The sequence below is a fragment of the Verruconis gallopava genome (assembly GCF_000836295.1).
Source record: "Verruconis gallopava strain CBS 43764 unplaced genomic scaffold supercont1.7, whole genome shotgun sequence".
Classification (NCBI taxonomy): Eukaryota; Fungi; Ascomycota; class Dothideomycetes; order Venturiales; family Sympoventuriaceae; genus Verruconis; species Verruconis gallopava.
The window spans coordinates 765,078-780,974 of NW_015622143.1; the positions used below are offsets into that span (position 1 = coordinate 765,078).

The 15,897-nt window shown below is 50.1% G+C and overlaps 4 protein-coding genes across 5 annotated transcripts; 2 read left to right on the plus strand and 2 right to left on the minus strand.

Moving 5' to 3' along the window:
* Positions 1–5,360: 5,360 nt before the first annotated feature.
* Positions 5,361–9,079, minus strand: PV09_02916. Of its 2 annotated transcripts, XM_016356043.1 has the most exons (4): positions 8,219–9,079; positions 7,767–8,168; positions 6,672–7,714; positions 5,361–6,615 (listed from the first exon to the last, which is right to left on the minus strand). In XM_016356043.1, the coding sequence occupies exons 1-4, from the start codon at positions 8,855–8,857 to the stop codon at positions 6,603–6,605; spliced, it is 2,097 nt and encodes a 698-aa protein (XP_016216349.1). In that variant the 5' UTR covers positions 8,858–9,079; the 3' UTR covers positions 5,361–6,602. The 2 variants fall into 2 exon arrangements, with proteins under 2 accessions (XP_016216349.1, XP_016216348.1); XM_016356042.1 differs by having other exon boundaries at positions 5,361–7,714.
* Positions 9,080–9,365: 286 nt separating this feature from the next.
* Positions 9,366–11,363, plus strand: PV09_02917 (uncharacterized protein; the record flags this gene model as incomplete). Its single annotated transcript, XM_016356044.1, has 1 exon — positions 9,366–11,363. One exon carries the CDS (start codon positions 9,366–9,368, stop codon positions 11,361–11,363), a length of 1,998 nt encoding a protein of 665 aa, XP_016216350.1.
* A 345-nt stretch (positions 11,364–11,708) lies between these two features.
* Positions 11,709–13,809, plus strand: PV09_02918 (uncharacterized protein; the record flags this gene model as incomplete). The annotated part of the gene is made up of 2 exons (XM_016356045.1): positions 11,709–12,596; positions 12,649–13,809. 2 exons carry the CDS (start codon positions 11,709–11,711, stop codon positions 13,807–13,809), a joined length of 2,049 nt encoding a protein of 682 aa, XP_016216351.1.
* Positions 13,810–14,042: 233 nt separating this feature from the next.
* PV09_02919 (uncharacterized protein) lies at positions 14,043–15,870 on the minus strand (the record flags this gene model as incomplete). The annotated part of the gene is made up of 4 exons (XM_016356046.1): positions 14,043–15,044; positions 15,095–15,358; positions 15,410–15,705; positions 15,762–15,870. 4 exons carry the CDS (start codon positions 15,868–15,870, stop codon positions 14,043–14,045), a joined length of 1,671 nt encoding a protein of 556 aa, XP_016216352.1.
* Positions 15,871–15,897: the final 27 nt, after the last annotated feature.

Genomic DNA, 15,897 nt, shown 5'->3' on the forward strand with positions numbered 1-15,897 from the left:
TCTGCGGCATAAACCGTTGATGTGGTCTCAGGCCCCATATAGGCTCCTTTTGATTCGCCCTCCATTGGCCAAACTGCTGCTGCTCCAGTATGGCCATTAATACAGCTCCCGTCTGTATAGATACAAGCTTAACCCTCTTCTGCCATAATCCTATCATGTGCCGCCCGTGCTTCGTCATCATTTGTTGTAATCCGCACTACAGGGCCTTGCTGCCACGGTGGTGCTATAAATGGTATTATCTTTTCATGCTTATCAAGATTGACGGCTCCCTGCTCCTGCAGTCGGCGGGCGATCCAGCGTAGGGGGCTTATCTGTGGTACTTTGCGCCAGAAGGGGGGGTCGTCTCCGTTGCCGGCGTCCGACAGCTCCGGCATGCTGTTGACTGTAAGGATCCGGCCCAGTGCATCAGCATTGTGCTTCTAAATCTAATGCTTAATAGGGAGCAGGTGCGTTTCAATATCCAAGGCCGCCTGTGAGGTTGCTCTATACGCCCCGCATATAGCTCTCGCGCCTTGGGCCTGGAGGGTCTTGAGCGTCTTAAGGGTGGCGGCTGTGTATTTACCCTCTGTGCCTCCTGGGTTTGACCAAGCGGAGCATGCGTACATCATCTGCGGCACAGCCGTGCTTCTATAGATTTTCCGCATGTCCTGTAGGCCTATGCCCCAGGTAGAGCCTCCGATTGAGTTTAGTGCGGCAATTGTTTTTATGACTTTCCGACGTATCTCTGCGACGTGTTCCTTCCATTTGAGTTTTCAGTCCATGATGACCCCGAGGTATTTGCATGTCGCCTTAGCCGGGATAGTGATTCCCTGGGTAACTACCGGCCTTTTGAAGTCGATGCGGCTGTGTGCTCGTGTGAAGTGTACCAGCTGGAACTTTTCCAGCGCGAATTTCGCGCCGTGCGTTCGTGCCCAATAGTGGGCCTTTTCCAGTGCTAGTTCAATCTTCCCGCAGGTCTCATCTGTAGAGTCACCGCATACCAGGGTCGCAGCGTCGTCGATGTATCCTACTATCGTTACGTCTTCTACCCCGCACTCCTCTATGAGATCTGCATTGTAGAAGATGTACAAGATAGGTGAGAGGGGTGAGCCCTGCGGGATACCCGTTTCAATCCGGTACTCCTCTGATTCGTATCCGTCAAGCACAATTCTGGTGCGCCTGCCGCTCAGAAAGCTCGCTATCCAGCGTACCATCGTTTCATCAACCTTCCGCTTCCGGAGGTTGTGCAGGAGCCGTTTGGCAGAGACATTGTCAAATGCCCCCGTCACGTCCAGGAGGAGAAGGGTAGCTACTCTCACCTCGCCTTTATTCCATGCTTCATAAATACGTTCGATTATCGCGTGTAGCGCATGTTCTGTAGACCGCAGCTTCCGGCCTCCGACATGTCGGCTGGGAAGCACCTGATATTTCTCGACCAGAAAGCTGAGTCGCCGGGCGATGACCGTGTCCATGACCTTCCCGATCGTATTCAATAGCGCGATCGGGCGGTACGCTTTAGGAATTGTATAGTCGTCCTTTCCCGGCTTTCGTAGTACCACTGTGGTTGACTCGCGGAAGTGGGTCGGGCAGTATCCTAGTTTTAAGCTTTGATTGATGATGGTCGTGAGGTACGGTACTAGTATTCCTGCGGCTGTCTGTAGCGCCCTGTTTGATATCCCATCTGGCCCTGGGGCCTTTAGCGGGGCTGCGACATGGATTGCTTCCAGTACTTCCTTTCTTGTGACCTTCGGCATCTGTACCTGCCCTGAATAGGACGCCCCTTCGATATCGCTCAGATCCGCCTCTGGTGGGGGCGGGAAGAAGGTCTCTCTGAATATGTCCGCCTTTACTTTTGGTTCTGTTGCTGGGGCATCCCCTGGGGCATCAGGCCTCCGTATCATGGGTGTGATGCTTGGGGCCTGGTTGCCCCTGCTGCGTGCCCATTTTGCGACCTTCCACAGTGACTCGACCGAGCTCGCCGCTTCTGTTACCCGGTCTCTGTGTGCTTTCTGAAGTGCCCTTGCGATGGTCTTGCCCTTAAGTTTCCTAGCTTGTTGATAGTCCTCCCACGCTTTAGTTGTTGGCCGCCGGGAGTACACTCTACGGAGGCGCTTCATTTCCGCAAGTGTTTCTCGGCACGTGTCGTCCCACCATCCCTTCATCTTAGGGCTGGGCCCCCTCAGAGGTAGGACCTTTTCTGTCGCTGTATGGATTGCGGAGATGACATACTGGATATACTCGTCAAGGGCTTTCTTCGTGTCTGGCCTGCGTTGTGGCTTGAGGACCTCTTTTAGGGCCTCGCAGAACTTTTCTTCATCTAGGTGTTTCTACGGGCGTTTGGGTTTGGGTTCTATCGTCCGTACCCTTGTATCTAGCGTGATGCCGATCAGTAGGTGGTCAGAGTCATGGTTAATATCCTTATCTACTCCGCAGCGGACTATCCGGTCGACCAGACCTAGCGTCATCCAACAGAGATCTATAGTTGTCTGACCAAGGCCGTTGTTAAATGTGATTGTGCCTGGCTTCAGTATATTTATCATATTGAAGTCGTCCATAATCTCGATGAGTTCCTCTGATTGTGGCTCTTCCCTGACGACTTCTGGGCCCCCCCATAATTGGTGGTGTAGGTTGAAATCGCCGAGCGCTATCTGCTCTTTCGTGGCATGTTTCCCTAGCTGGGTTCGTAAGACTGGGAGAGTGGCTGCCTGGTCTTCGCCTTGGCCTGGGTTGTATATATTATGTAGTATCAGTTTGTTCTCTGCCTCCCCTCCGCCTGTGAGGATCCGTAGCGTGCATAGGTCTCGCGTGCATTGCTCGATTTGCCAGCAGGAGTGGTCTAGGCGCCTGTTGATGAAGAAGCATACCCGCGCCGGGCTCTCTGCCTGTGGTGCCAGCCTGGACGAGCGGTCTTGGTAACGTGCCTGGCTCTGTGCGTGATAAAAAGTCTCACTCGGCCAATCGGCATGTTTGCCTTGTTGCGCTCCCTGTGGGAACGGGCCGACATGCACCCCATACTCTTATCCAATGCAAATTGCACCAGCATCTCAGCCTCCACGTCGTTGCGCGAAAAAAAGACGAGAAAAATTAAACCAAAAAGATGGAAAATTTTTTTTTCCACTTCAGCTCTCGTGGCGCTGCTTTCAGGCGTCTTCTGAATCTGTCGCGAGCATGGAGTATCGAGCGACTTTCATCGTCCGCCTACAGGTTCGAACTCACCGAAGAAAAAAGAAAAAAAAATCTACCTGTTGCTGTTCGCGTATTGAACTCGCGGGATCTAACGCAGGCTCGATGCAGAACCTGACGATCGATCCCACGACAAGGCCGAAGAAGCAAAGAATGTTGCTTCCCGTCTATCAGGACGTGTCGGTACCTTGCCCCCAATGCCAATATGCTCTTGCAGTCTCCAAGCCTGCACCTATACCAAGCCAACAGTTGAGGCTGTTCCTCTTTGTGCGCATCCATAACGCAGCAACCGCATGCGAACAACCACCAGCACTGGTCAGTGCTTTTTGATCTTCAAAAAAAGATCCGATCTCTTTCAACGTTAACGCCTTCTCGATTCCCGCCCCCCCCCCCCCCCCCCCCCCCCTCTCCTTAAAAAACAAGACAACGTGCATTGAAGTTGTTCTCTGTTTGCGCCTACCCCCTTTTTTACTATCTACGACCTTTCCTTCTTCCGCTACAGATGCGGATCGCTTCGTGTTAACAAGCAGGCATTTTGCTTGGCAGAACGCGACCCCCGAAGATTCCTTTGTGTTCCTCTTGCCGTACAAGTGCAACATCTTCAGCCGGCTTAATTCTGTTGGTTTGGATATGTTGACTTTAATTTCACAGTTGATGATTGCATTTCAAAGGAGGATTAATCAGACTGCTCTCGAGGGCAAGTAATGCCACTCGTCAAGCTGATTGATGAGGCTCTACAGTCCGCCAACTAGCATGCGTAAGCTATAGTCACCTTTTTGTCTAAACAAAGTTGTAGGCACAGCCGAGTTTGCTCATCCGGAAGTGCGTTGCGAGCTGCGGGCCAAGTCTCATTCAGCTCGCCCTGTTCGCTTGTGATCGCTTTAGACATCGCCTTCAGCCGTGCAGGATCTGATATGCCAACAACATGTTTTGCGTAAGAAAGGCCGTGACAGAAGCAAACATGCTTTCCACGGCGCCAGCACGGGGGAAACACCCTCCAACATCATCACGAAATGATAAGCCTTTCTACATACCAATTTGTCCCTGAACCCCCCCCTCAATTCGACACTCCCATCAGCTCGTATCGACGTCCCAGGTATGGCATGCGGATAGATCTTGGCGTGGCCACGTTTCCAACCCAGGAAAAAAAAGGAAACCTTTGAATGTTTTTGGTGGACGCCACGACTGTCTGCACAACGGATACCATACACCTGTGTGGGATACCCGTGACGGGCCGTCTTCCGCAAGACATGTACCTGCCTTTTTTGCATTTCCCAGTGATTAGGGCCCGCCCGCGATGAGTTTGTCATTGCATAGAGGCTATCAATTGTCTTGCTCAACAGTAGGGTATTCTGCGTGCCTTCTTGGCCTGGCGAGCGGAGTTCCGAACACGAGGTCTCCCCCCCCTTGAGGTTCTGACCAGACATGTTCCTTGGACGTATCGATCTCGTTGCGCCCTTCCGTATTTCTTGCGTTTATCTTGCATGACATCAAAGCAGAAGCAAAGAAAGTCGAGACGTACAGCAGATTGTCATGTGTCTGCGGAACAAATACCAATCGCCGCGGTTGCACGTAACGGACTCGCCTAGGACTGCGAGGAGACAAATCGCACGCATAAGAAGAAAGATGTAATGGACTGCAGACTACCGACATGTACAAGTCCAGATAATGACCTATCCGCTGAATAATGCTCTAGACATTTCTGCGGCCAGGTCACAAATTTGCAATCAACAGTCGTCCTGTTCTGCTAACTTTGGAGCGACTGTTGTTCTCATGAGCCTTGGTCCATTTTCTGAGTGGAGATAGCCTCTGCAAGTCTAGCAGACAGTCGTTCTACTTTGTATGTCTTCGCACGAACTTACAACATTCGATAGTGTAACGTGAGCGAAGGAGCTACAAGAATACGAATCATATCGCATCCTTGATATGAGATACGCCATTACGTGACCAAACTCTTTTTTAGATCGCATCTGCAGGCTGCATGACGTCTCAGGAGCCAGAAAAAAAAAAGAAGAGAGAACCCACCACCGCAGCCGAACTTTCTTTCCGGCACAATCATCGTCATTGAGGACTGCACGTCTGCCCTTTTGCAGACAACAAGCCAGCACAGCCATTCCAAGTCGTTGTTGCTCCTTTGACCAACCAACAGACGTAGATATCTCTGGAGTGTCAGAGCCATCCTGGCATCTCCCGTGCGTACAAAAAAAAAAAAAAAAAAAGGAACAAACGTTCGTTTTTGAACCGCGCTTGATTGTCTCGTTTTGAAGATCGAGGGCTCCACAGCAGCCTCGTGGTAGCCTCGTCATCCCGTCGACAAACAGTGGCAGGCTGCGCGGTGCAGCTGCCGTTTTAGGAAAGTTCACGACAAATTGTTCAAGAACGGGGTGCGATGACGTGCTGAGCGAGATTGACGCCAGGACTTTCTGATCGACACGCTCCTGTCGTTTGCGCCCATTTTCTATATGTCGTACCATGCGGCGAGCGTCGCGAATTCAACACGTGATGTTCGCGACTTATCGCGAGTGCGATGTGATCTGAGCCTGACCGGCACCGCCCGGCGCGAGAAACGGCGGATCCGGAGTTGGCAAAGGCTTGAATGATCAACTCTTCCCGTAGAGGAGTGCTACCTGTCCAGACCGACTTTGGAGAGATTATCTGTCTACGAGATACCAACGGAAAACATCAATCACGCCCGGCTTCTCGAGCTAAAGCAAAGGCTGCTCTGGACGCGTCCTGACGTAATGGGGACGGACAATCTGTGCGTCATCGAAGCCTCAATCGACTGGACAATAGGCTCGTTAAGGATCGGATGCTCGTTGGCGGTCGTAGCCAATCTAGCTGGACGTCGTGACGAGAGCCTGTCAAGGTATTGTAGGGTTCTAACCCGCAGACGCTCGCAGCGCTGCCTGTTCAAGCCCAGAAGATGCGATTGCTGCTTTCAAGAATCCAAACTCCTACTCTTGACCGACATGCCGCGCGAACAGATTATCGTAGAAAGCGTTTGAAGAACATTGCCCATTGAAAAGATCCAAGGGTCTAAGCATCGTCTCTGCGCTGCTGAGAAGAACCGCAGTACTGTGGCAATCCTGCGTGAAGTAGACAAAGCGCTGGCACATTACATGTCTGCTCCTGAGATAAAACGCCGCGCTGATCCGTGTTGACCGTCCAATGGCGATGAAATCTCCTGTTGCCTACCGTCAAAAAGACACTACGTGCATTTTCACGTCGTTCCGCTACCAGTTTCACATAGTGGCGGTCTCCCCGGGCTTGACCAGAGTCCTTCGGCGTCGAAACGCAAACTTCTACCTCACATCGAGACGGAACTTTTTTTTTGCGTCTACTCTGAGCCGACGATTTCGGGGCGGCGAAGCCGACTTGCTCGCTCGCTAGATCTCACCCCCTTTGCAGAGTTCCCTTTTTGTTTCGCAGGCCTTGCCGTCTCATTTGCAGTGTCTGGCTCGTGGTCAGCTATGCAGTCGCCCTGACTCATTAAGGTGTAGGTGGCCGACTCGAATGGTTTCTTCTTAGACCTTCCTCTTCCCCTTGCGTCGTTTGTCTGTCGTAAGTTATGACACGTTGTTGTAAGATCTTCACTTGGCTCAAGTTCCTCCAGCTCATCTTCGACAGCAGCCTTGGTAGCCTTGGTAGAAGTGTTCTTCAGTGTCTTTGCATTTTTGGCCGAGCTAGCGGCACCGGAATCCTTCTTCTTGGCTTCGCGCTTCCTTGGTCGAAGCCATTCCTCCATTCCCGGCGGCCAGTACACTCGTCCTTCTGGTCCACCCATGCCGACCTCGTCCTCTGGCACGCACAATTCCTCGTCGCTGGCGGCCACCGCACTTTCCTCGATGACATCCTCACCGTTGATCAGTCTCTTCCCTCTGGGCGCAGATTTTCTTTTTCCCAAGTTCTTGTTGTCGTCTTGGCGAACGTAAGGAACGAGGTCCCTGATTTTATCGAAGCCGGGTAGCTTGAACGTGCGCATAAGTTCGAACACGGCCTGTTCTTTATCTTTGGCTTCAATCATAAGGTCCATATCATCCGGACAAGGTGGTAACGTTGCGACACGCGCACTGTGCTTCCTCCTTTGACGTGCCGTTATGGCTCCAGATGTAGGTTCAGAGTAGTGCATCTTCTGCGTGATTCCCTTCTTGGTCCATGTCTCACGGATCTCGGGGTACAAATTCATGATATCCTTTGTTCCCTCACGAACCTTTTCCTTGTCGAATACGATATTGTGGTGGTGAAAATCGAGCACCAGCGGTATGTTAAGCTCCTTGCAGATGGGCAGCAAGTCATGGACGGACCAGCCTACGTCGTCATTTTCCAGTACCAACCGATTCTTGATCGACTGCGAAAGCTTTGCATAATTGGCACGAAACCGGTTCAGTGTTTCCGCCTTGTCGCCGAATACACCGCCCATGTGCAAGACCATCACGGCGTCCCGATTTTGCTGCTCGGGAAGATTGAGTAGTGTGAGCATCTCGTCGTGGTACTCGAGATCGCGGATCGCATCGTCGACAACCTTTCTGCGCGGAGAGCCGAGCTGGGTGAACTAGAAAATGTTTAAGCACGGCAATCGCACGCTGACCTAGTTTCAAGCGTACCTGACCAGGATGGGTCGTTACCCGATGCCCTAGTTCGGCAATCACCTTTCCAACGTCGGCCAGTGTTTTTGACGCAAACGGTGCCAGTTTGTATCCATATTCTTCATGGCTAGCAAACGGGAACATCTCGCTGCTCAAGCGCATGAACTTTATTCCGTACTTGTCGTTCCACCTTACCATCTTGATGACGTCACGTGCATTTGCGAGACCCAACTCTTGCACCCATTTCTGCCCGCGTGCTATATCGGCAGGCCGATCCTTATCTGGCCGGTTCTTGGTAGGATGTTCTGGTAAGCTTGGATCTTTGAGCGGGTGACGATGCTCCAGAATGGAAGCTATCCGGCACGTTCGTGAGCTGAACACAGGAGGGTTTGAATAGCGTAGATACGTGTTTAAGCATGCCTAAGGCGGTTTAGTGGGGAGGAAGTGAGGCTCTTTGAACAGGAACTTACATAACCTAGCCGGCCCTTCCAAGGCAGTGGCAAATACTCGCTGTTGACAGGCGGAGGTCGAAGCGATGCTTCTTTGATCTCTTCCTCATCTGCTTCCTGGTCGCTCTCAGCATCGGGATTCTGCAGAAGCCCGACGGCAGACTTCAGCCCTTTTGCTTGCAGTGATAGCGGAGCGGCTTGTTCTTCTTTGGCTGGCTTTCTTGTGTCAATTTTGCCACCTCGTTTCTTTGGACCAGGCTGCTTCGCTACCACCTTGTCTCGCGCATCTTGTAAGGAGCAAGCCCCGTGGCCATTTCCATTGGGCGTACCTATTTCATCTCCATCGCCATGATCATGCGAGGCTCGGAGAGCATTGTCGCCATCGAGTACGTCGGAGTTCTCGTCGGGATCCGTCAGAATTTTTGACCTCTTCCGTACAGGTTGCTGGCGTCTAGAAGCGGTCGCTATACCGGTATCGATATGACCTGCTTCTGAAGGCGACTCCTTAATCTTCTTTGTGCTTGTATTCTCACGAGCTACTCTCCCTATTGCAGATGCTTTTCGCTTCGCTGGCATTGTTTGTTTTGGCAAACCTATGCGTGCTGATGCGTGTAGAATGCGATTGACGCGTCCTATGCACAGGAACTGCTGCCCGTGCATTCAACTGATGGTGTTGTACATTTCTCATACCGTCGTCCTGTAGGACGGAGGAAATGACATGTATCCATGCACGTCACCACTTAACCATGGTGACGTGCAGTGAGATGGCAAGGCGACGTCATTGATTTTTATTGTGGCGGATAATCAATTTTGTAGTGGATTCACATGGTTCACACTCTCTGCTGATTATCGAGCTGCATAGCCCTTTGAAAAGAGCTTGAGGATTTTCACAGGTTGTTTGCGTCGGCCATGGTCTTCTGATCGACCTTGCCAGTTGCTTATCTGTAGCCTTGCTATTACTTGTTCTGCTTGATCACTAAGCTGTAATCTTTTACTTTGCCAGGGTAGAGCTCCATTCTCCGCACAACCCTCCCCCCTCCTCTTCGCGTCGCTTGGAATCATGGAAACAGCGCATTGTCCCTGCAAGCGCACCTTTCAAACTTTAATATTAGCATAATGAGCTAATGCGGCTTCAATCCAATGTCTCCGGAGTCGTGTGTTTGAAGTGATGGCGGACCTCCAAATCTCTCCCTACAAGCCCAACACGATCCAGGGTAAACCCTCATTGAGAGCTTGCGAAGTGTGCTATAGTAAGAAAATCCGGTGCGACACGGGGGGACACAACAGTGCATGTTCTTACTGTGTATCTCACGGCATTGATTGCGCCGCAAGAACGCGTAAGCGGAAGGCACAGTCAATTTCGAGAAATGCGTCAAACAAGAGACAAGAGCAAGGATGTAGCGCAGCAAACTCACCTGCTGAAGTACGGAGGACGTACAGCAGGGAAGAGAATGGGACTGTTCGGCATGGTGCTAGCCCGAACACATCACCAGTGACATCGCCGTACTTATTTGTTACATATCAGCCGGCAACGGAACCGATTTCTTCGCCTGACGCATTCCACAACTCGTCCTACCTCTCTCGTGCCGCCATACTCGGGGATGAATTCGCTAGAATCGATCATTCACATGGTGAGCGAAGGGCATCGACAGATCACGTCCTCTCGAAGACCGATCTGGAAGTGTTGAAGCTGTACAAGGCCTTCGAGCTCCCCATCGCACCTCTGCGACAAAGCCTCGTCGATGCGTACATAGATCACGCATGGGTATGGATGCCTGTGGTTGACCTCAGCAAGCTCATTGGGACGTATACAGCAGGAGAAGGCTCGCTACTGGTATTACAGGCAGTGCTCTTGGTTGGTGCCATCATGAGGCCTGAAGTTTGTGACAAGGATTTTGTCGATGAGCAGTATCGAAAGGTGAAGGCTTTGCTCAATGCTAGCTACGAACGAGATCCGATGCACATCCTCACTTCATTGTGTTTGATTCAGTGGTATGCGCCAACCGCGCCGAAAGACGTGTCAACAGATACACCTCGGGCTTGGGCTACTTCTGCTGTCGGTCTAGCGCAGCAAGTTGGGCTTCATAGGCCAACTGATGCGCTTTTCGGGGATCACAAAGGCGTTTGGAGACGCATTTGGTGGACATTGGCAACACGAGATTCGCTAATGGCATCTGCCCATGGGCGGCCTCGTATGATGAATTCAGCGGATTCAGCGAATGAAATGATAACAGTGGATGACTTTGAAGATCCCAGAGACAGGAGAGCAGCGATCTTTGTCGAGTACGTCAAGATATGCCAAATTTTGGGCGATTTATGTCAGCTTCTGACAAGAAACGGCCGCATCAATCATAGAGAACGCGCTGAATTCACCTGGAGGCTGAAATCCTATCTGGATGCTCTACCGGAAGAGTTCTTGATCGTGGATAAGGGATATGATTTCGAACTAGCTCAGATGCATATCCCAATTCTATCTACCATCTCAATCTTACACCGGCCTCGTTCAGTTTTTAACATTACCCCTGCCAACGCAGCAAGCATCGTCGCAGGCAATCTCAGTTTCCGACTATTTCAATCAATTGAATTGCGAGGTCAGACTAAACTGCTCAGCTCAGCTTTTGCCTGGCACTTAATGGCGACTTGCATACCGCACCTTTCAGCCCTCCGTATCAGAGAGCTCAGAGACGAAGCAATATACGCCCTAGACGAGCTTGAAAAAGTATTTTCTACGTTGGGCAAAGTCCGGCCAGCGGCACAGCAAAATCTCCGCAATGTGCGTGCAATCCGTCGCGCTGTACTTGCATCAAAACGCTCTGAGCAAAGCAGGCGCACCACGCCAGAACCTGATTCTGCTTTCGAACAGCCGCAGGTCAGTCCCGAGCACCTCCTGCAAATCTACGGCCAAGAAGTCATGCAATACTTTCATCGCATTTTCATTGCCCTTCAAGACGTTCAAAACGTCCACACCGAAGCTACACCAATGCAGGTACCCGAGATGATGCCTCCTGTTCGCAATACACCGAACGGCAACATACACTTAGAAATGGCGACTCCGGTTATTGGCGCATATCAGGATTTATTTTCAAACCTGTTCGGCGATTCGACTTTGCAAGACAATGTTTGGATGAAAGATTGGATGGAGGATCTGCAATTAATGCCTGAATGAAGCGTGTTGTCAGTTTATTTTCCGAATTTAAGCTGCCGGAAAATGAATTACGAAGCAATTTTCGGCTTTGATAAACCGTTTGATCCTTTTTTTTCGCAGCAAACTCGTTCCCTGCATTCAAGATCGCCGACGCGGCGTTTGCTCAAAATGGCATGGACAAGTTTCCTCCAAGGTCCCCATAGGTCTGGAAATTGTCGGCAACAATGGGATGCTGCATTGTTCCACTCACACCATGGCATGATTCAAGTTGGCCTTACAAGTCCTCCGTGGCTACAAGAGAATACGATTTAAAATTCGAACCGACAAGTACAGGATACCAGATTACCTATCAACTTCAGACACAACATGGATTTCACTGCGAAGCTTCGCCCGAGCTCAGAACTTGACGGCGCCTTGATCTTGACACGTGAGCGCAACGGCTCAAGAATTGATGTCAAAAATCTTTCCTTGCATCTATTTGGGCAACAATACCTTGATCGACAGGCTAGAGTTCTTGATGTCGTCATCAAAGAAAAGCTCTTCTCGAAGACAACACAGTACAATCTCTCCAGACCTGACAGATATCGACTTGGCCTAGCCCGCGGTAAACGCATGCGCCAGTTGATGGATGAGCATCAATGGGATGAAGAAGACTTACTTATGGCCGAGTACTTGGTTGATGAAATTCAGCCGTACCATCTTCACATGTCTCTTTTTTCTGCTGCTATGCGCGAACAATGTAATGAAGAGCAACGCGCGTACTGGATTCCTAAGATCGAGAAATGGGAGATCATTGGTGCTTATGCACAGACAGAGCTTGGACATGGAAGTAATGTTCGTGGAATTGAGTGCACAGCAACTTGGGATCATGCTGCCAAGGAATTCGTATTACATAGTCCGACAATCACAGCAAGCAAGTGGTGGAATGGCACTCTGGGTCTGACGGCTACCCATGCAGTTGTTGTTGCGCAACTCATCATTCCAAGAAAGGATGGCAGTGTGCAGCATTGTGGCCCACGGCCATTTATCGTGCAGATACGCAATATGAAGACACACCTACCACCAAAAAGCATTGTCGTGGGCGACATTGGGCCGAAGTATGGATATGCGGCTATGGACAATGCGTACTGTTTATTTGACCAACATCGTATTCCGCACAGCGCGTTACTTAGTAGATATGCACAATTGGATATTGAGACGGGTGCTTATTCTAGACCAAAAAATGCTAGCTCGGTATATGGTCAGCTAACACGGGTAAATTTTTTTCTCTTATCGCTCGAAATTTTCAAAAGCTTACGGCTTACAGGGTCGATCAGTTATAGTATTGAACTCGAGACTGATGCTAGCACGGGCGGTGACCGTTGCAGTAAGATATTTAGCCATTCGTCGTCAATTTCACGACCAAGATTCGAAGGATTCCGCGTCCCCAGAGACCCAAGTTCTTGACTACTCTACTGTTCAAATACGTGTCTTGCCGCTGCTCGCTACAGTCTTTGCTCTACACTACACTGGGAAAGCGATGTGGGACTTATACCAACGTACACGAGGTGCACATTCCCTTGATTCAGACAACGCGCAGTTACGAGAGCTCCATAGCACTTCCGCTGGACTAAAAAGCCTGGCTACCGAACTATCTGCTAATGGAATCGAAATTTGCCGTCGAGCCATGGGCGGCCATGGCTTTGGTGGTGCGACTGGCCTCATTTCGTTAAACAACGACTGGCTATCCAAACCAACGGTAGAAGGCGACAACTGGATGATCACCCAGCAAGTCGCACGTCATCTAATCTCATTGGTTGGGAACATTTCGAACCACAATACTCAATCTGAAAGCAGCTGGACTGAGAACTGTGTAAGAGCTTTTGCCGCTCAGACTCAACCGTTGTCTGTATGCGACATATTTGGAACTTCCAAAGCAATAGTGGATGCATTTGAAAGACGAATGTGCTTCCTTTCCTGGCAAGCATATGATGCACGTGTGGTACAGAAGCGACCTCACAACGATTTGCTTATTGATTTCCACAACTTGAGCCGAGCCTATTCACAAGCTATGCTGATTCGAAATTTTCATCTCGCGACGGAAGCTATGGATTTAGATCCAGAGACGTCATCAGTCATTCAGGACATGTTTTTGCTCTTCGCATATCACACCATTGACAGCGAAGCCAGAACTTTCCAATCCTCTGGTTCCGTTTCGTCCTCCGACATAGAGAAGCTGAGTTCTAAGATTCTGATGCTTATGCGGAAAATACGCCCGCACGCTGTGCGACTTGTAGACTCATTCGCAATACCCGATTATCTGCTTGATAGCGCTCTGGGGCGTAGTGATGGTAAAGTATATGAGGATTTGTTTTATCGTGCACATCATCTGAATCCACTGAACAAACTGGTTGTCAACCCCAACTACTGGGACAATGAGATTGAACTTGGTTCAGGAGATAGTGGCGCTGTACTAGCAAAGCTGTGAGCCATGCTTGAATCCATCAAATTCAATGTTCATCCATTCCAAGTTACTCTAGAAGTTTAAATATTTCTCCAGAAGTTTTACATAAAGGACCTTTCTGATCAATCAACTATTCGCTTCTAGAAAGCGCAATACGGCCTAAGGCCTTAAGACGGGGCGTAACCTCAAGCAAACACCATCATAATTCGCGCATAAGAACCCCACTGTCTCAACTCTGCAAGCCCTACACTCCAGGCTTACTTCTCAGCTTCCGGTTGTACCTTTTTAACATCTTCAATCTTCGCAATCTCTATGTCTGCAGGTAAACCTTTCTCCTCTCGCAATCGTTGTTCTTGCTCAGCAATACGAGTTGTCTCGGAAACCATGGCGTGAGCGGCATCCTCAAGCGCCCTGAACGGCATAGCGTGGCCTGTCTTGCGCTTCCGCCATCTAGCCTCAGCCAGAAGCCACAGCGGCAGACTAGCATAGCCAATGACTGTGAAGGCAAGAGTGGCGCAGCAGGTCGAAAAACCAGGTAGGTACCATGGCTTTTGTGGAGTAGGGAATATTTGAGGACTGATGATACTTGCAATCGAAAGAGCAGCAACTGCGGTTGCTCCACCGACAGCTTGCTCTGCTGCACCATAGAGCGTGCTCGACCGATATGCCAGAGCTGCCGGTTGTGATATCGAGACCAGATTCCCCAAAAATGCAAGCCCGTATAATGCAATCGGCTTGATACTGCCATAGCTTTGGTTTGAGGAGACATGAGTCCACACCGCGAAGCATGGGATGGCCCCGAAGACCGGTAGAAGGTAATGCCACATACGTTCCCGTGTCCAATCAGAGTGCCAGGACCATACAGAGTACTCAGCTATTGCAACCAGGTATATTGCTGACGTATAAACGTTTGCCTTGTGGGAATCAAATTGGAGGAATTGCTTGAGGATGATCGGCAAGAAAGTGCCGAGAGCAACCGCGACGATTAGAAGACAGATGTAGCTGACAAAAAAGACATAAGTTGATGGCCTGGACATGATATCAATAAAGGCACGTGTATCCCAGGTGACGTCTGTTCGACGAGTGGCGCCTCGTGGAAATCGATTGATGGCAATATATCGTTCGCGCTCTGAGAGAGCAGACGAAGTTTCGGGAAACGTGAGGAGAAGGAAATAGACTGGCAAAGCCATCACAATAGGCATCAAACCTTCCACAATGAAAAGCCATCTCCAGGACTCTAGCCCAGCTCTCCCATTCAACTATGACAGGTCAGTTCGACATGGTTCGTATATGCAATCCTATTACGTACATGGTCTACTCCAACAGCAATAAAGCCGCCGACACCAGACGCGAGTGAGTTAGCCGAATGGAATATTCCGATTCGCAAGGCTCGTTCAGAAGGTTTGTACCAGAAGCTGAAATACATGATGCAGGCAGGGACGACACCAGCTTCAGGAACACCGAGGAAAAACCGTGCTGCTATCAGTCCAGTGTCGCTTTTCACTGCAGACATGCCACAGACAATGGTTCCGAACAAGACCATGATGATCGGAAAATAGATCTTGCCGGATACCTTCATTACGAAATTAGCCCATTGCCATTATTTTCTTAGTCTTCTTCTTACCTTTTTCATGATCAAATTGGAAGGCAGTAAAAGGGCAGTGACGGCAAAGTACGTAACACTGATTGCCCAGTTGAACTGAATACCTTGCAGATGCAAAGTCTCAAGCATGTTGTCTTTCGTTCCAGACTGGAGAATCCCGACGAACCCCATGTTGGCTCTGTCGAGATATGCAAGGAAGTAAAGAATACAGCATGGGAAAAGTACTCTCATATCCATCTTGCGCACCAAAGCTCTTTCTTCTTCTTGAGTCCAATCACCGACAACTGCCACATGTTCGACGACGTCTTGGTCAGTCGCTATTCTGAATCGTCAGCTGTTTGGTGTTATATCTAGCGCTGGAGATATTACGCACCACGTTGGCCGTTCTTCTTTGGAGGTGTAAAGGCATTTTCCAATGACCATCCTCCTACGTAAACTCCCTCAGACTCAACCTGTTCTTTAGCTTGTCTTAACCCAAACATGATCGGATGTGATGAGAAAACACAACT

Excerpts from the sequence above, each read along its gene's own strand:
- PV09_02916 (XM_016356042.1), bottom strand. The coding sequence starts at position 8,857 with ATGCACGGGCAGCAGTTCCTGTGCATAGGACGCGTCAATCGCATTCTA. Across the intron at positions 8,169-8,218 it reads GGAAGGGCCGGCTAGGTTAT|GCATGCTTAAACACGTATCT; the intron begins GTAAGTTCCTGT and ends AAACCGCCTTAG. Across the intron at positions 7,715-7,766 it reads TAACGACCCATCCTGGTCAG|TTCACCCAGCTCGGCTCTCC; the intron begins GTACGCTTGAAA and ends AACATTTTCTAG.